The following is a 12,870-nucleotide window of genomic DNA, read 5'->3' on the forward strand; positions in this document are numbered from 1 at the left end:
GGTAGTACAGAGCGTGTCAGTGCAGCCAGCCGTGGGCAGGAGGGACCTACACACACAGTACCGTCTCCATGAGAGAAAGGAAGAGAAGAGAGGTGAGGCTACAAGAGAAAAAGACAGAAAGTGAGAGAGAGAGAGAGAGAGAGAGAGAGAGAGAGAGAGAGAGAGAGAGAGAGAGAGAGAGAGAGAGAGAGAGAGGAAGGGGGAGAGGGAGAGAGCAAGGGAGGGAGTGAGGGTGTGATGGCGAGCAGGAGATAGGGAGAGAACCAGAGAACCCAACAATTAAAAAAAGAGAGAGTGACTTAGGTGCTACGGCAGGCCCGCCTGGGCCCTCAACACCGCAGGTAAGAGGAGGAGAACATCTGAGTACCTCCTACATGGATGAGGGCTGATTAGACGAATGACTATAAGAGTATTCTGTTCCCAGACTGATGGGCTGCACTTCACTTCTCTACGAGGCCCACACAGTGAGCCTGCAGGCTGGCAGAGCTAAGAGGAGCCTTGTCAATGACTCAAAAGGTCAGCCGGCTATATGAGGAAAAGAGCAGGTATCGAACAGAAAACACCTCAAGCATCCATGTCCACACTTAGCTAGTAGTGGAGGGGTTAAGGACGAAAGCTCGCGGCTATATCCAATAATCCTATCAGAACTTTACTCAGGTACCACAGGTGAACTGTCTGTTCTGAGCACCGCTCAGGATCCTGTCTGTACGTAGGAAACGCAGGTGGAGGCAGACTCACAGTACGGACACGATGTCTCCACGCCGGACCTGGTAGTTCCTCACGCTCCAGCGGTTCAGTAGGACCACGTCAGACGCAGAAACTCCTTCAGGGTTCAGCGAGGGCTGTGGAAACACACACAATGAGACACAGCAAGACACACACACACAAAGACACTGTCTCTGCTGGTCTCTCCTCTCCTCCTGTCTCTGCTGGTCTCTCCTCTCCTCCTGTCTCTGCTGGTCTCTCCTCTCCTCCTGTCTCTGCTGGTCTCTCCTCTCCTCCTGTCTCGGCTGGTCTCTCCTCTCCTCCTGTCTCGGCTGGTCTCTCCTGACAGACACGACACCTTGCTTCCCCTCAGAGCAGCACCTTTAATCCCCTCACCGCTGCAGGGTTACTCACCCAATCTGAATGTCACATTACGGTTCACACGCATCAGCTGTCACAAAGGACAGTGTTACCGGGGAAACAGACGGAGCATCATCCGAGGACACGATACCCCACACGTTCAGACTGAGAGGAACAACGTACCCCACACGTTCAGACTGAGAGGAACAATGTACCCCACACGTTCAGACAGAGGAACAATGTACCCCACACGTTCATACTGTGAGAGGAACAACGTACCCCACACATTCAGACAGAGAGGAACAACGTACCCCACACGTTAAGACTGTGAGAGGAACAATGTACCCCACACGTTCAGACTGTGAGAGGAACAATGTACCCCACACGTTCCCCACACGTTCAGGCTGTGAGAGGAACAACGTACCCCACACGTTCAGACTGTGAGAGGAACAACGTACCACACACGTTCAGACTGTGAGAGGAACAATGTACCCCACACGTTCAGACTGTGAGAGGAACAATGTACCCCACACGTTCCCCACACGTTCAGGCTGTGAGAGGAACAACGTACCCCACACGTTCAGACTGTGAGAGGAACAATGTACCCCACACGTTCAGACTGAGAGGAACAATGTACCCCACACGTTCAGACTGTGAGAGGAACAACGTACCCCACACGTTCAGACTGTGAGAGGAACAATGTACCCCACACTTTCAGACAGAGGAACAACGTACCCCACACATTCAGACAGAGAGGAACAACGTACCCCACACGTTAAGACTGTGAGAGGAACAACGTACCCCACACGTTCAGCCTGTGACAGGAAGGACGAGGGTGTAGCAAGGTGTGGATGCTGCACAGCAGCTGCTGCTGCTAGCCTCGCCTTTCAGAGACCGTGTCTCAAGTCTTCATGAGGCTAGTTCCTCTGCAGCAACAGTAACCACTCCGCTCTGAGGAAAACCTGTTTCCCCAACCACCATGACTGCTATCATTTAGTTGTCTGTAAAATTCCAGGCCCCAAAATAATTTATTCTTGCAACTTAGTTTTGTGATACAATATCAAGTAACTAGTGTGTGACAAAGCCCACTCAAACCTGTGGGTGACATGACCGTAGCAGAATGATTCATTAAACAGGATGTGCGTGGCCCATTTCACGCTTGCCAGAGTAATTGACAGAATATCTCTTATCTGTCAGCCGAAAATAAATATCCCTACCAGTGCTGCCAGCCGTGGAATTTATCTTTTACAGCTGGGCACGTTATCATTTTCAGTTTCAGTCATATTTCTCCTCATATTAGAAGCTGCATTGTTTCTGAGTACTTTGCAAGCTTCGTAGCACAGCAGATTCATACAGTCTGAACAACAAAATCAGACACGAGAAAAGTTTGACAGAACAAGATTGTCCGAGCAACAGTTCAATCTTGTGTGGTGGCCCAGGGCAGGAGAACATGGGGTTTCAAAGTGCTTCCTGTTGGGAGTCTTGTAGAGGTAAATTGCTAGAAAATGTATTAACGCTCTGTAAGAGACTGAAGTAAAACACTCAGTAATACTAACATGCAAACAGCTTTGGGCATGTGACTCTATTGATTCACTAAGTACTGCTTAACGAGACATCAATAGCTACATTCTCCAGGCAAAACCATTTGCTGTGATGTATCCTTTTAACTGCACCATGAAATTGCATTTAAATACTTACAAGCCATCTGAAGTCACGAGGGGTTCGAGAGGTAAAGTGAAACAAAACGTTTTAACTCTCAGATCATGGAACAGTGTTTACCTCTGCCCTTCACTAAAATCTACATCTATTTTTATAAAGGAAAGAGGAAGAACACACACAAAAAAACTGAAAATGATACACGGAGACTGAGATTCTGGTTCAAACAGAATCCAACCCAGCAGTCCACTCAGCAGTGTGTTGGTGTTCCAAGGGTGAAGGCATCTAGTGGTCCATGCCTGCTAACAGCTCTATTGAAGCTGCATGACCATTAGCATCTCTCTGAAGGTTAGCGAACTTCTCAGAAGGCAATGTCATGTACTTTTTACCCTGCTCGGCTCTCAGATGCCTGGCAAGCCAGCCGGGTGGAAGGAATACCCTGCACTGGCCTGACCTTCCGGAGCAACAGAACTACCATGCGTATTCACGATGAACCGGTGAAACATGTTTTTTAATATTCATGGGCATAAAATATGGAGGAGCTGCCTATGCAGTAAAATGCTACGAAATCACTACGCACATGAAAGGTTTGAATTGCGGCATAGCGCATGTTTTCTTAATGAAGTCAAATACGTAAGCGCAAAGCAGACATGTTTATACATGACATCTAGGCCTACCCGGTAAGTACAATCAAATTCCAAAGCATTGTAAGGCTGCTTACATTCTGCAGGAGGAAAGCAGCACATCTGTTCTCAAGTTTAAACAACAACAACAAGCTCGAAAGGAACATGTGTGAAAGCAGAGTGGTGTCTGGAGGAAGATGGATCTCACCTGCATGGACGCCCCCTCTACCCGGGCCACGTACGCCAAGCGGTCCAGGACAGTAACGGTGACAGGCACGGCCACGAAGAACCCGCTGACGAACGCCCGGAGATACTTGCGACTCGCCCGAGTGTGCTGGGTCATTTCCTGTTTCCAGAAGAACACAGACCAGCCAATCAGTGCTTCCATGTGACAAGCACAGGCCAGTGCAGGGTGAGTTCTTTAGGCACACCTCATCTAGGCTTACAGACAGTAGGTTTCATTATACATGGATATTCCACTTTTTGAAATCAGCAAATCTGCCCCCCTCCCACACAGACTTTTTACTAAGAAAATTATATTTAATGGCCGCATCCTCAGTTACAAGGCAGCTGTGATAGGTCTGCAGATATGAAAAACAAGACTTTACACAAGTCAAACTTTTCAGACTTCTGAACATTAGAGGAATATTCTAGAACATCATGCTGGACGATCACCTGCAGATCATAAACAAACACAAACATTTGAGAGAATTTTAAATGGGTCCATCAAAGATTTATGTGGTTTTCCCACCTGCCTGTTTTGGCCTGCTCACATCTTGAGACATCCCAGTGGCTCAGTTTGCGATATGAAGCCAGTCAAACATTTCAAAACAGAAACTCCACCCAAAACAGAAACACCACTCGAAACAGAAACACCACAGAAACACCACCCAAAAGGTTTCCCTTGCCATTTGTGCAGCTTGAGTCTGTCCAACATCTTATTTGGTCACGGTTCTCTCATGTTTGCTGAGTAAAATGGTTTCTTGTATTTTTCGGAAAACAAGACGCATTTTCTATAACCCGCACCCCAGCAGAATGGGAGCTTTGTGTTTGAAAAATCGGATTTTAACCTGCACTGAAATATATGCCACACTTGATACGGGAACAATGATACCAAGCAATGCACGAGTAGGCTATAGGCGATCTTACAGCATGCCGTAACACACTTTGGTTGTGGATAGTATGTCCATGCGTGGCAAATTCCATTATGTCTACAAAATTCTTTTAGATATAGTATAAGTTTAGCTATCTTGCAAAGCCTGATGATAGCCTACCAAGGTTGAATTACATTTACATTTAGTCATTTAGCAGACGCTCTTATCCAGAGCGACTTACAGTAAGTACAGGGACATTCCCCCCGAGGCAAGTAGGGTGAAGTGCCTTGCCCAAGGACACAACGTCATTTGGCAGAGCCGGGGATCGAACCAGCAACCTTCTGATTACTAGCCCGATTCCCTCACCGCTCAGCCACCTGACTCCCTAACGACATTAGCCAATGTCGTTAGAGCTAGCGATGCTAGCTAATGTTGGTTTGCTAGCTGTATATAACATTTCACTGGGTCTTGCAGCTGTTTGATTTACTGAAATTATCATGAAATGTTATGTTCTACGAGCCATTTGCCTACTTTAGCAAGTTACTGTAGTTCCAAGCCCTGATAGTGTAACTGAGACGACAGAGTAAATAATTGCTCTTTCAATTCCTCTTTCAATAAGCCATCGTGCCACCTGCCAGTGTTGAGCATTAAATTTGCTGCACGGTCTGTAGAGATCTTGGGACAAAGCCACTTTTTTGTTCTAAAACCGGGCTATACGCTGCTTCGAAATATAAGCCATACAACCACAAGAAAACTGTAAAATCGGGGTACAAGCCGTGGTTTAATTTCCGAAAAATACGGTAGTAGCGTAAGCCACAAGGGGGTCTGCAACCTCATTTACATTTAATTGTATTGCCTGAACTTTAAGTTATTACGTATGATTATAATATAAAACAGTAGTGGAGAGGGCTCAGGAGAGCATGTGCCGGCATGCTCCAGGACAGAACTGCCTAGCCAATTAGAATCAACCTGCTGTTGTTCACTTCCTGCTCCTGGTTTGAGTCAGCCTGATGTAATGCAACTCATTTAGAAGCCAAGCACAGAACAGGTGGAGTCAACTCGCATCCAGATGTGCACCGTGCCCCAACACACACACACACACACACACACAACGCTACAGCATCCTAATCAAAGGAACACTTTCCACATCCGTGTATATTTTACGTCTTATTAAACACAGTAATCTCTTTTCCAAACCCCACCATAGGGTATTGTAAGACATCAGTTACCATGTGCTGGAGGGAGAGAACTCCAGCACTGGAGCAGAAAATCCATTCTAGCATAACAATCCATCCTGGCAGGAACATCCTGTCATTCCTTCATCTGTCCCTGTACAACCAGAGGAAAACTGCTGAATGGCATTAGGCGTTGGGAGAACTGAGGGTGACTTACAAGAGCAGCCCACATCTTCTGCATTAAAAAAACATACAGTACGGTCAAGACTTGTGGAGTTCACTGAATTTCATTTAGTCTGTTGCTAAGACTTAGGCCCAAACACACATCTCTTCTCAGAGGTGAAGACCTATGTCAGTATCGATCCAATGACCCACTTTAGCTTGAGGTTGGGGTGTACACAATACAATATATTTAGCTTGAGGTAACTCATAATATGCTACATGAACTCCTTAAGACAAATAAAGGTCAGAAATGTGTGTGCATAGTACTGTCTACACCTGTGTGGGTGGGTGTGTGTGCGTGTGTGTTAGACAATCAACTCTACCAACTATGTTTTATGTTTGCTACCACTGGTCTGAAACATCTTCTTTTGTAAAGCTGCCAAGAAAGGTTGCAGTATTATCTGTATCAATAGCACACTGTGCGCCTTAGCTTGACATTGTTTACAGCAATGTGACAACTGCACTCAAGCACATTAAAGTGCGCTCCACGGAGAGAAAAAAAGCCTTTATCAAGGCTGCAGAAAAGGCATTAATACTGTCGACATGGTGACAAATGAGGTAGTGCTCTCTTTGAGCATTTGTATTCGTGCCAGTGTTCAAGTGTGCTGAAGCTGACTCTGTAACAAGCTCTGGCAACACACTAGACAGCTTATCATAACCAAGCATTTATCTGGCATTCCATTCTACTGAGCTACCCAAACATGGGGCATTTAACTGAGTAAGATGCTTGATAACATATTGGTTAACTAGAAAATGGGAACATCTGCCTAACTGAAGATCAGACCTGGATCACATCAGTATTTGTCTAGGCTACTTGACAGAATCCCGAACAGGTTACAATTGGACTCAGGTCTTGAGCAATGCCATTAGGTCCTATGACCTTATCTCCCAAGGGCTATTTCGATAAAATTGGATTCTCTGGCCATTGGGTGCCATAACGCCAAATGAGAAGTGTTCACATCGGAGAACATTCCAGAACAATAAATCCTCGAGGGATGATGCATGGAGGCAGGAGGGGATTCTGATTAAGGCCAGCCGTGGCTAGATTTCCCCAAACTCTCCAGTTCTGCCTCCACAGCAGTTCTGAGCTTTGGAGGAAAGCACTCAGAGCCACAGAAAACCCATGAACCAGGGACAGAGGGAGAGATAAATATTGAAGCTTAAGAGATCCTGAGCTATGGCATCAAAAAGAACAAAGGAGAAAGTAAAGTGACCTAAAACTGTCCATTCATCACGGCAGGTACAATCCCAAATAACACAATATTAAGTATTTGAACAAAAAGGACTCTAATAAATAGAAGTTAAGTGTCCACTAGTTGGTTTCCTTCTGTCAAGCTTGTAAATCCCTGGTGAGTAATAGGCTGAAATAGTCATTCATCATAAAAGTTGAAAAGTTGCTATGAACAAATAAAACTGGCAACATTTCACCGGCCTAAATAAAGTGCACAGGGAGTGGACCTCGGCCGACGTCCAAACGGCAGACGGTTTTTATAATGAACCGAGCACCAACGGACAGGAAGCCTGTTCTGCCAGGCGCCAGATGCCCGCCTGCTCTCTAATCTCTGCCCACGGTGCTCCGGGAGACATGAGCTCAGGGCACAGCTCAGGGCACAGCTCAGGGCACAGCTCAGGGCACAGCTCAGGGCACAGCTCAGGGCACAGCTCAGGGCACAGCTCAGGGCACAGCTCAGGGCACAGCTCAGGGCACAGCTCAGGGCACAGCTCAGGGCACAGCTCAGGGCACAGCTCAGGGCACAGCTCAGGGCACAGCTCAGGGCACAGCTCAGGGCACAGCTCAGGGCACAGCTCAGGGCACAGCTCAGGGCACAGCTCAGGGCACAGCTCAGGGCACAGCTCAGGGCACAGCTTGTAACAGACCGGGACAGAGACAGACGTCCATTTCTTCTCCGCTCCACTCTGTTGCAGCTCCGATTACTTTGTCAGGCGAACAGACGGGGGGGACACAGAGCAGGGTGGGCCAGCCACAAGGACGCTTTGAGGATGTGAGCCACTGAGCATCCTTCAAGGTCCTTTCGGTTCGCCAGTCAAATGGCGCTGAACACTTTTGAACGGTGTGGCCTGGTTCAGAGGTCAAAACAGACCAAGCTGCATCCAAAAGCTACAGGCAGACAGAACATCAATGTGGCTCCCTACATGTTGAAAAACGCTATCTGCCCTCGCTAACAAATACAGAACCACAGCTCTAATGAGAGAATCCCATTGTCAATATGAAAGAGCCCTTTCTTTCCACTAGAGAGCCGAAAGACGGCACGGAATGCCGGCAGCAGATTGATTTTTCCTGATGAGCGCTTAGTTAAAGAAGAGTCCTCCGCAGATGGAGAAGCGGCACCTCACTAGCTCCGTCTGTGACTACGGCAGGCAGAGCCACGCGGCCAGCCCACACGGCCAGCCCACGCGTGAAATGGTGCATGGAGGATCCTTACAAACGGCTGAAAAACGTCTACATTCTCCCATCTACATCCATCTCCTTTGTGAGGAGACGCTCTAATAACCAATTTTAGCATATGGGTAGTGTAACATTTAATGGGAGTTTGCGTTAGGTTGCAGCCTATATAAAGTCGTACACTTAGTAATCCCCTTACCCTAATCACTGAATATTTATTCATCTTCAGACACTGTAGGGAGTGGTGTGTTGCAGGGCATGACCAAGCTTGCTCAGCCAAAACTAAGGTGATTATTGGAGTGGTGTCAGTTTTTGACTGTAAGCTCACAGGCTTCAGGCCTACTGCCCAGGCACACAAATGGGATTTGTCTCTGAAGCAGAACATCAGACTCAGGTCTTAAAGTCACTGCGCTGGGAACAGCATTACAACAAACCCCTACTTCAGATGACCTTGGGTATTCACTGGGAAAGTTGGAGGTCTGAGCAACAATGTAATCAACGAGGATGGCATCAGAACTTTAAAGACACAATCAATGCGATAGCGAACTGTTACATAGAGTGGATCAATAAATACAAGGATGAATTATCCATGGAGAAGACGTTATTTTATGTACAGTGTTGTAGAACGGGCATGGTGTGACTGAGTAGGAGAGGAGACACAGGGATGTTACTGCGTTAACTAAGACATCGCAAATCGTCACTCTGCTTTATTTTAAATCGTTATATTTGTTCGGACTACAAAGCAGGGTTGTCATGGAACTCCAACTCACAATCCTGTCAACTACTGTATCATTATGCTGAGTAGTAATATGGTATTTAGGCAAATTACAACAAACCTTTTGTCATATTTTTGTAATATAAAAACGTGATTCCACTCCAAAGGTTGTATGTATGTAAAACATATGGTAGACCTATAATTTAAAAAAATAGACCGCTTTTCTCTAAACAAGCATATTCCTGTGTGTGTACTATATGACTAGACATTGGGGAGACAGGGCTTGGTTGGCACACAGTATTTTTTGGTCCTTTTGAAAGTCACAGAAACAAAATTGTTACATCAAAATGTTTGCTTTCTGGACCCGCACTCGTCTACTATGTTAGAACATCTGAATGTCACAAACTTTTTTGGGTGAGGGTAACATTTCACTTTTATAGTATCAAAAGTAATAAAAAAAAGTGGTCTGTGGACTAAATGTATTATAAAATGGTGTCAGATAAAGATATTGGAAATGTGTTACGTGTAGTTAATAGACACAGGAATCAGCTACATGTTCATTTAAAATGTGAAAATCTGTAATGAGTGATGGTAGCTGGCTAACATCATTTCATCACAAAGTTGGGTTAAATTTGAGTGGGGTTGGTTGGCACAGTGATTTTGAAGATATAGGAATTTAATTAAAGAAGTGGTAAGACGTATTATACGTGTGATGGGGGAGGGGAGCTACTAGGAGGGCTACAGTTAGGCTCCTGTTGTGGTTACTGTCCCTTTAAATGTAGTCTAAGAACATTATTGTCAACATTCCGGTCTTGATTCTTGTTGCCTAATCCTGAGGATTAGGGATAGGGTTAAAATATACATTCCTTCTACTGAATTGCATAAAACATGTTATTAAATTATTAATTGCTTAAAATATACTGTTAAATGTTCAAATAGTTTCTAGTGGTTGCTTCATTTCGTGTAACTGTAACCCTTGTGTTATCTTCGGGTCATTCTGACCCATCAGTCATTGTGACCCACCGTCGTATTGGGACAACTTTACCGCATACAAAAACAAAGTGAAGCATTTTCTTTTAACCGTTGGGCTGTCTCAGACCCCCCACATTGCAAAGGTTAAAAGAAAAAAAAAAAGTTTTTGTATTGGGTAAAATTGGGTAAATACAACGATGGTTCGTTATGAACCTTTGGGTCATGTGACCCGAAGGCAGCACATTGTGCCAACCAACCCCTTATTGTGTGCCAACGGTCGCAAATCAACACATTTTAGAAAATATTTGTTTACATTTAAATATATTTAATTATAGCTTAGACCATAACGTTTCATTTTCTGCTGGTTATAATACTCTAACATAAATTATGTCAGAGAAAGATGGCAGACAGGGAAAAGTGTGCCAACCAACCCGGGTCTCCCCTACTCTTCAATACATCCCCTTAACACCATTATGTTCCAAGAATTCAGGTGTTTGCACTGCGTGTATATTTGTGTTGGAGTTGTTAAAAGACACATTCGTGTGGCTCAGTCAGAACTGGACTTACACTGGATGAGAGAAATTTGCAAATCATGAGCAATCCTTTCGATTTGCTTTCAACACTAGCCAACTAAAAAGTTTCTTAACCCTCGTGCTTCCTTCGGGTCACATGACCCAAAGGTTCATAACGAACCATCATTGTGTTTACCCAATTTTACCCAATACAAAACCAAATAAAAATACTTTTCTTTTAACCTTCGCAATGTGGGGGGTCTGAGACAGCCCGACGGTTAAAAGAAAATGCTTCACTTTGTTTTTGTATGCGGTAAAGTTGTCGCAATACGACGGTGGGTCACAATGACTGATGGGTCAGAACGACACGAGGAGAACACAAGGGTTAACCCTCGTGCTGCCTTCGGGTCACATGACCCAAAGGTTCATAACGAACCATCGTTGTGTTTACCCAATTTTACCCAATACAAAAACAAATTAAAATAATTTTCTTTTAACCTTTGCAATGTGGGGGGTCTGAGACAGCCTTGCTGTTAAAAGAAAATGCTTCACTTTGTTTTTGTATGCGGTAAATCTGTCGCAATACGACGGTGGGTCACAATGACTGATGGGTCAGAATTACCCGAAGATAACACAAGGGTTAATCAGGGAAGGCAAACTGTACCCTCAAACGGTTTTCAACCCTCACTCACACAACCACTTAGCTGGCTACTTTGTTTTGGAGTTACACGTGTATTGAGTAGTAACGCTAACAGTATCAGCACAAGGATGTCGTAAGGTTTAAAGGGACAACTTATAAAATATCTGGTATTTGGAATATACTAACATAAACTTTTACACAAGGACAACCACTCGTGACCTTCTCATTACTTTTACTGCACCAAATACATCACGCGAGCTAGCCGGCTAGCTAGCTAATGTAATCATGTGCACAAGTTGCTAGCTATTGTGAACAAACAGAAAGGACGTTCTACAGTCGTTTCTTCCTTACAAGAACGGCTATTAAACTGCCAACCACTACACCATAACATTCCTGTTTAGAGATGTTCTTCGGTCTAAAACTACAACAGCCCACGCTGATTTCACCTACCAGAGATGTTATTTCCGTGCTCGTGCTTCTCTCGGTCACTCGAAGGGCGCCTGGTCGGTCCAGGGTCCTAAAGAGTAAAGGGTTACTTTTGCTGTTGGATGTTTGGTGCTGACCATGGTGCTGACGGCCGCCGAAAGTCCACGACTTTACCCAAGGTTGGGTATACTTTTAGATCCATTGTTCTGAAATTATAAACAGGAATCTTTTTTTGTTTGTTTACTTTGCAGAAATACATGAATGAATCCTTACTTTTAAAAGTAACTAAAGTCAACATCATTCTACACACACAAAAAGAAAATAGTTAAAAGTCAACCAAAGCGGAAGTGCTTAAGTTTCAGGGTGATATTCTTTGGGTTTTAATAGAACAGATTAAAAAGCAGGGGCCATATCATTCTTATCTAATGTGTGAAGGAACATCCTGTTCTCTCAGCTGAATGTCTCGTGGCCAAGGAACAGAAATCTTGTACTGGCAACAGTATCTCCTCATTCGTCTGCTTAGAGCAATGGAAATACAAAGGGAGTAAATTATTACTCACACAGCACTTTCATGGTGACTCCTACAACCAGTTAGGGAGAGAAATTGAGCCTCACAGCCATGTACATGGTAATGGAGGTCTTGTGTTAAGAAAGACCTTCTTAGCATAGAGGGAAAAGGGGTGATAATAAAATCATTTAATGAAGTGCTAGAGTAAATGTGTAAATCAATGACTAAGGCAGGTAACTTTTTTCCAGACAGTTACGGATTTAAACACTGATTCTGGAGAAAATGTTCAGCTGTGGAATCTATAAGTTCCGCGAGCAAGGTTTTGACATGGCCTTGGGGCGGAAGGACTGAGGATGGATGAAGGAGGAAGCTGTAGGATTTGTTGACAGAACTTGGCGGGATTTCACTGCTTACCTTTGATCCTGCCGGGCTAGCTTCTGGCTGGACATCCTATCAGCGCGGAGATGCCAAATAGCAAGGCCAATATAGGCCTATAGGAATGAATGAGCTTGTTATATACTAATGTTGCCGCGTCAAAAAATCGGTAAACAACAGCAACAGCTACGCAAAAAAAAGAAAAGAAAATCATTTACTGCATAATGTTGTCAGAAATTCCCCTGATGAATGTCCAGCACAATCGGAAAACATAACAAAGCGTTAAACCCGGGGTGTAAACCTTGTAAACCGCCTCATCTTCTATTTTCCCTTTTGCCAGAAGAATTTAGAACTCAGTTTGAGGGAGAAAATAAATGACAGTATTTGAGTTACATGCCTTAAGGACACTTCGGAGACGCATCAACTTCTTACAGAGTTTTTAAATGTGTTTAATGGTCTCATTGCATACTATGTGGGGCATGG

At 44.6% G+C, this 12,870-nt stretch overlaps 2 protein-coding genes across 3 annotated transcripts in view; one reads left to right on the forward strand and one right to left on the reverse strand.

The window, feature by feature from the left end:
• Window positions 1–11,645, reverse strand: part of immp2l (inner mitochondrial membrane peptidase subunit 2) — an 88,744-nt gene extending 77,099 nt beyond the window's left edge. For both annotated transcript variants that reach the window (XM_062461031.1, XM_062461033.1), the window contains exons 1-3: window positions 11,529–11,645; window positions 3,553–3,690; window positions 739–842 (exon numbers count right to left, since the gene is read on the reverse strand). In XM_062461031.1, coding sequence (XP_062317015.1) covers window positions 739–842; window positions 3,553–3,687 — 239 coding nt within the window. In that variant the 5' untranslated portion in view covers window positions 3,688–3,690; window positions 11,529–11,645. The remainder of the gene's footprint in view (window positions 1–738; window positions 843–3,552; window positions 3,691–11,528) is intronic.
• The window catches only part of LOC134020774 (E3 ubiquitin-protein ligase AMFR-like), a 343,986-nt gene that overhangs the window by 99,696 nt on the left and 231,420 nt on the right, over window positions 1–12,870 (forward strand). The gene's annotated exons all lie outside the window — the stretch shown is intronic.

Source organism: Osmerus eperlanus, chromosome 5, assembly GCF_963692335.1.
Source record: "Osmerus eperlanus chromosome 5, fOsmEpe2.1, whole genome shotgun sequence".
In the NCBI taxonomy this organism is placed as follows: domain Eukaryota; kingdom Metazoa; phylum Chordata; class Actinopteri; order Osmeriformes; family Osmeridae; genus Osmerus; species Osmerus eperlanus.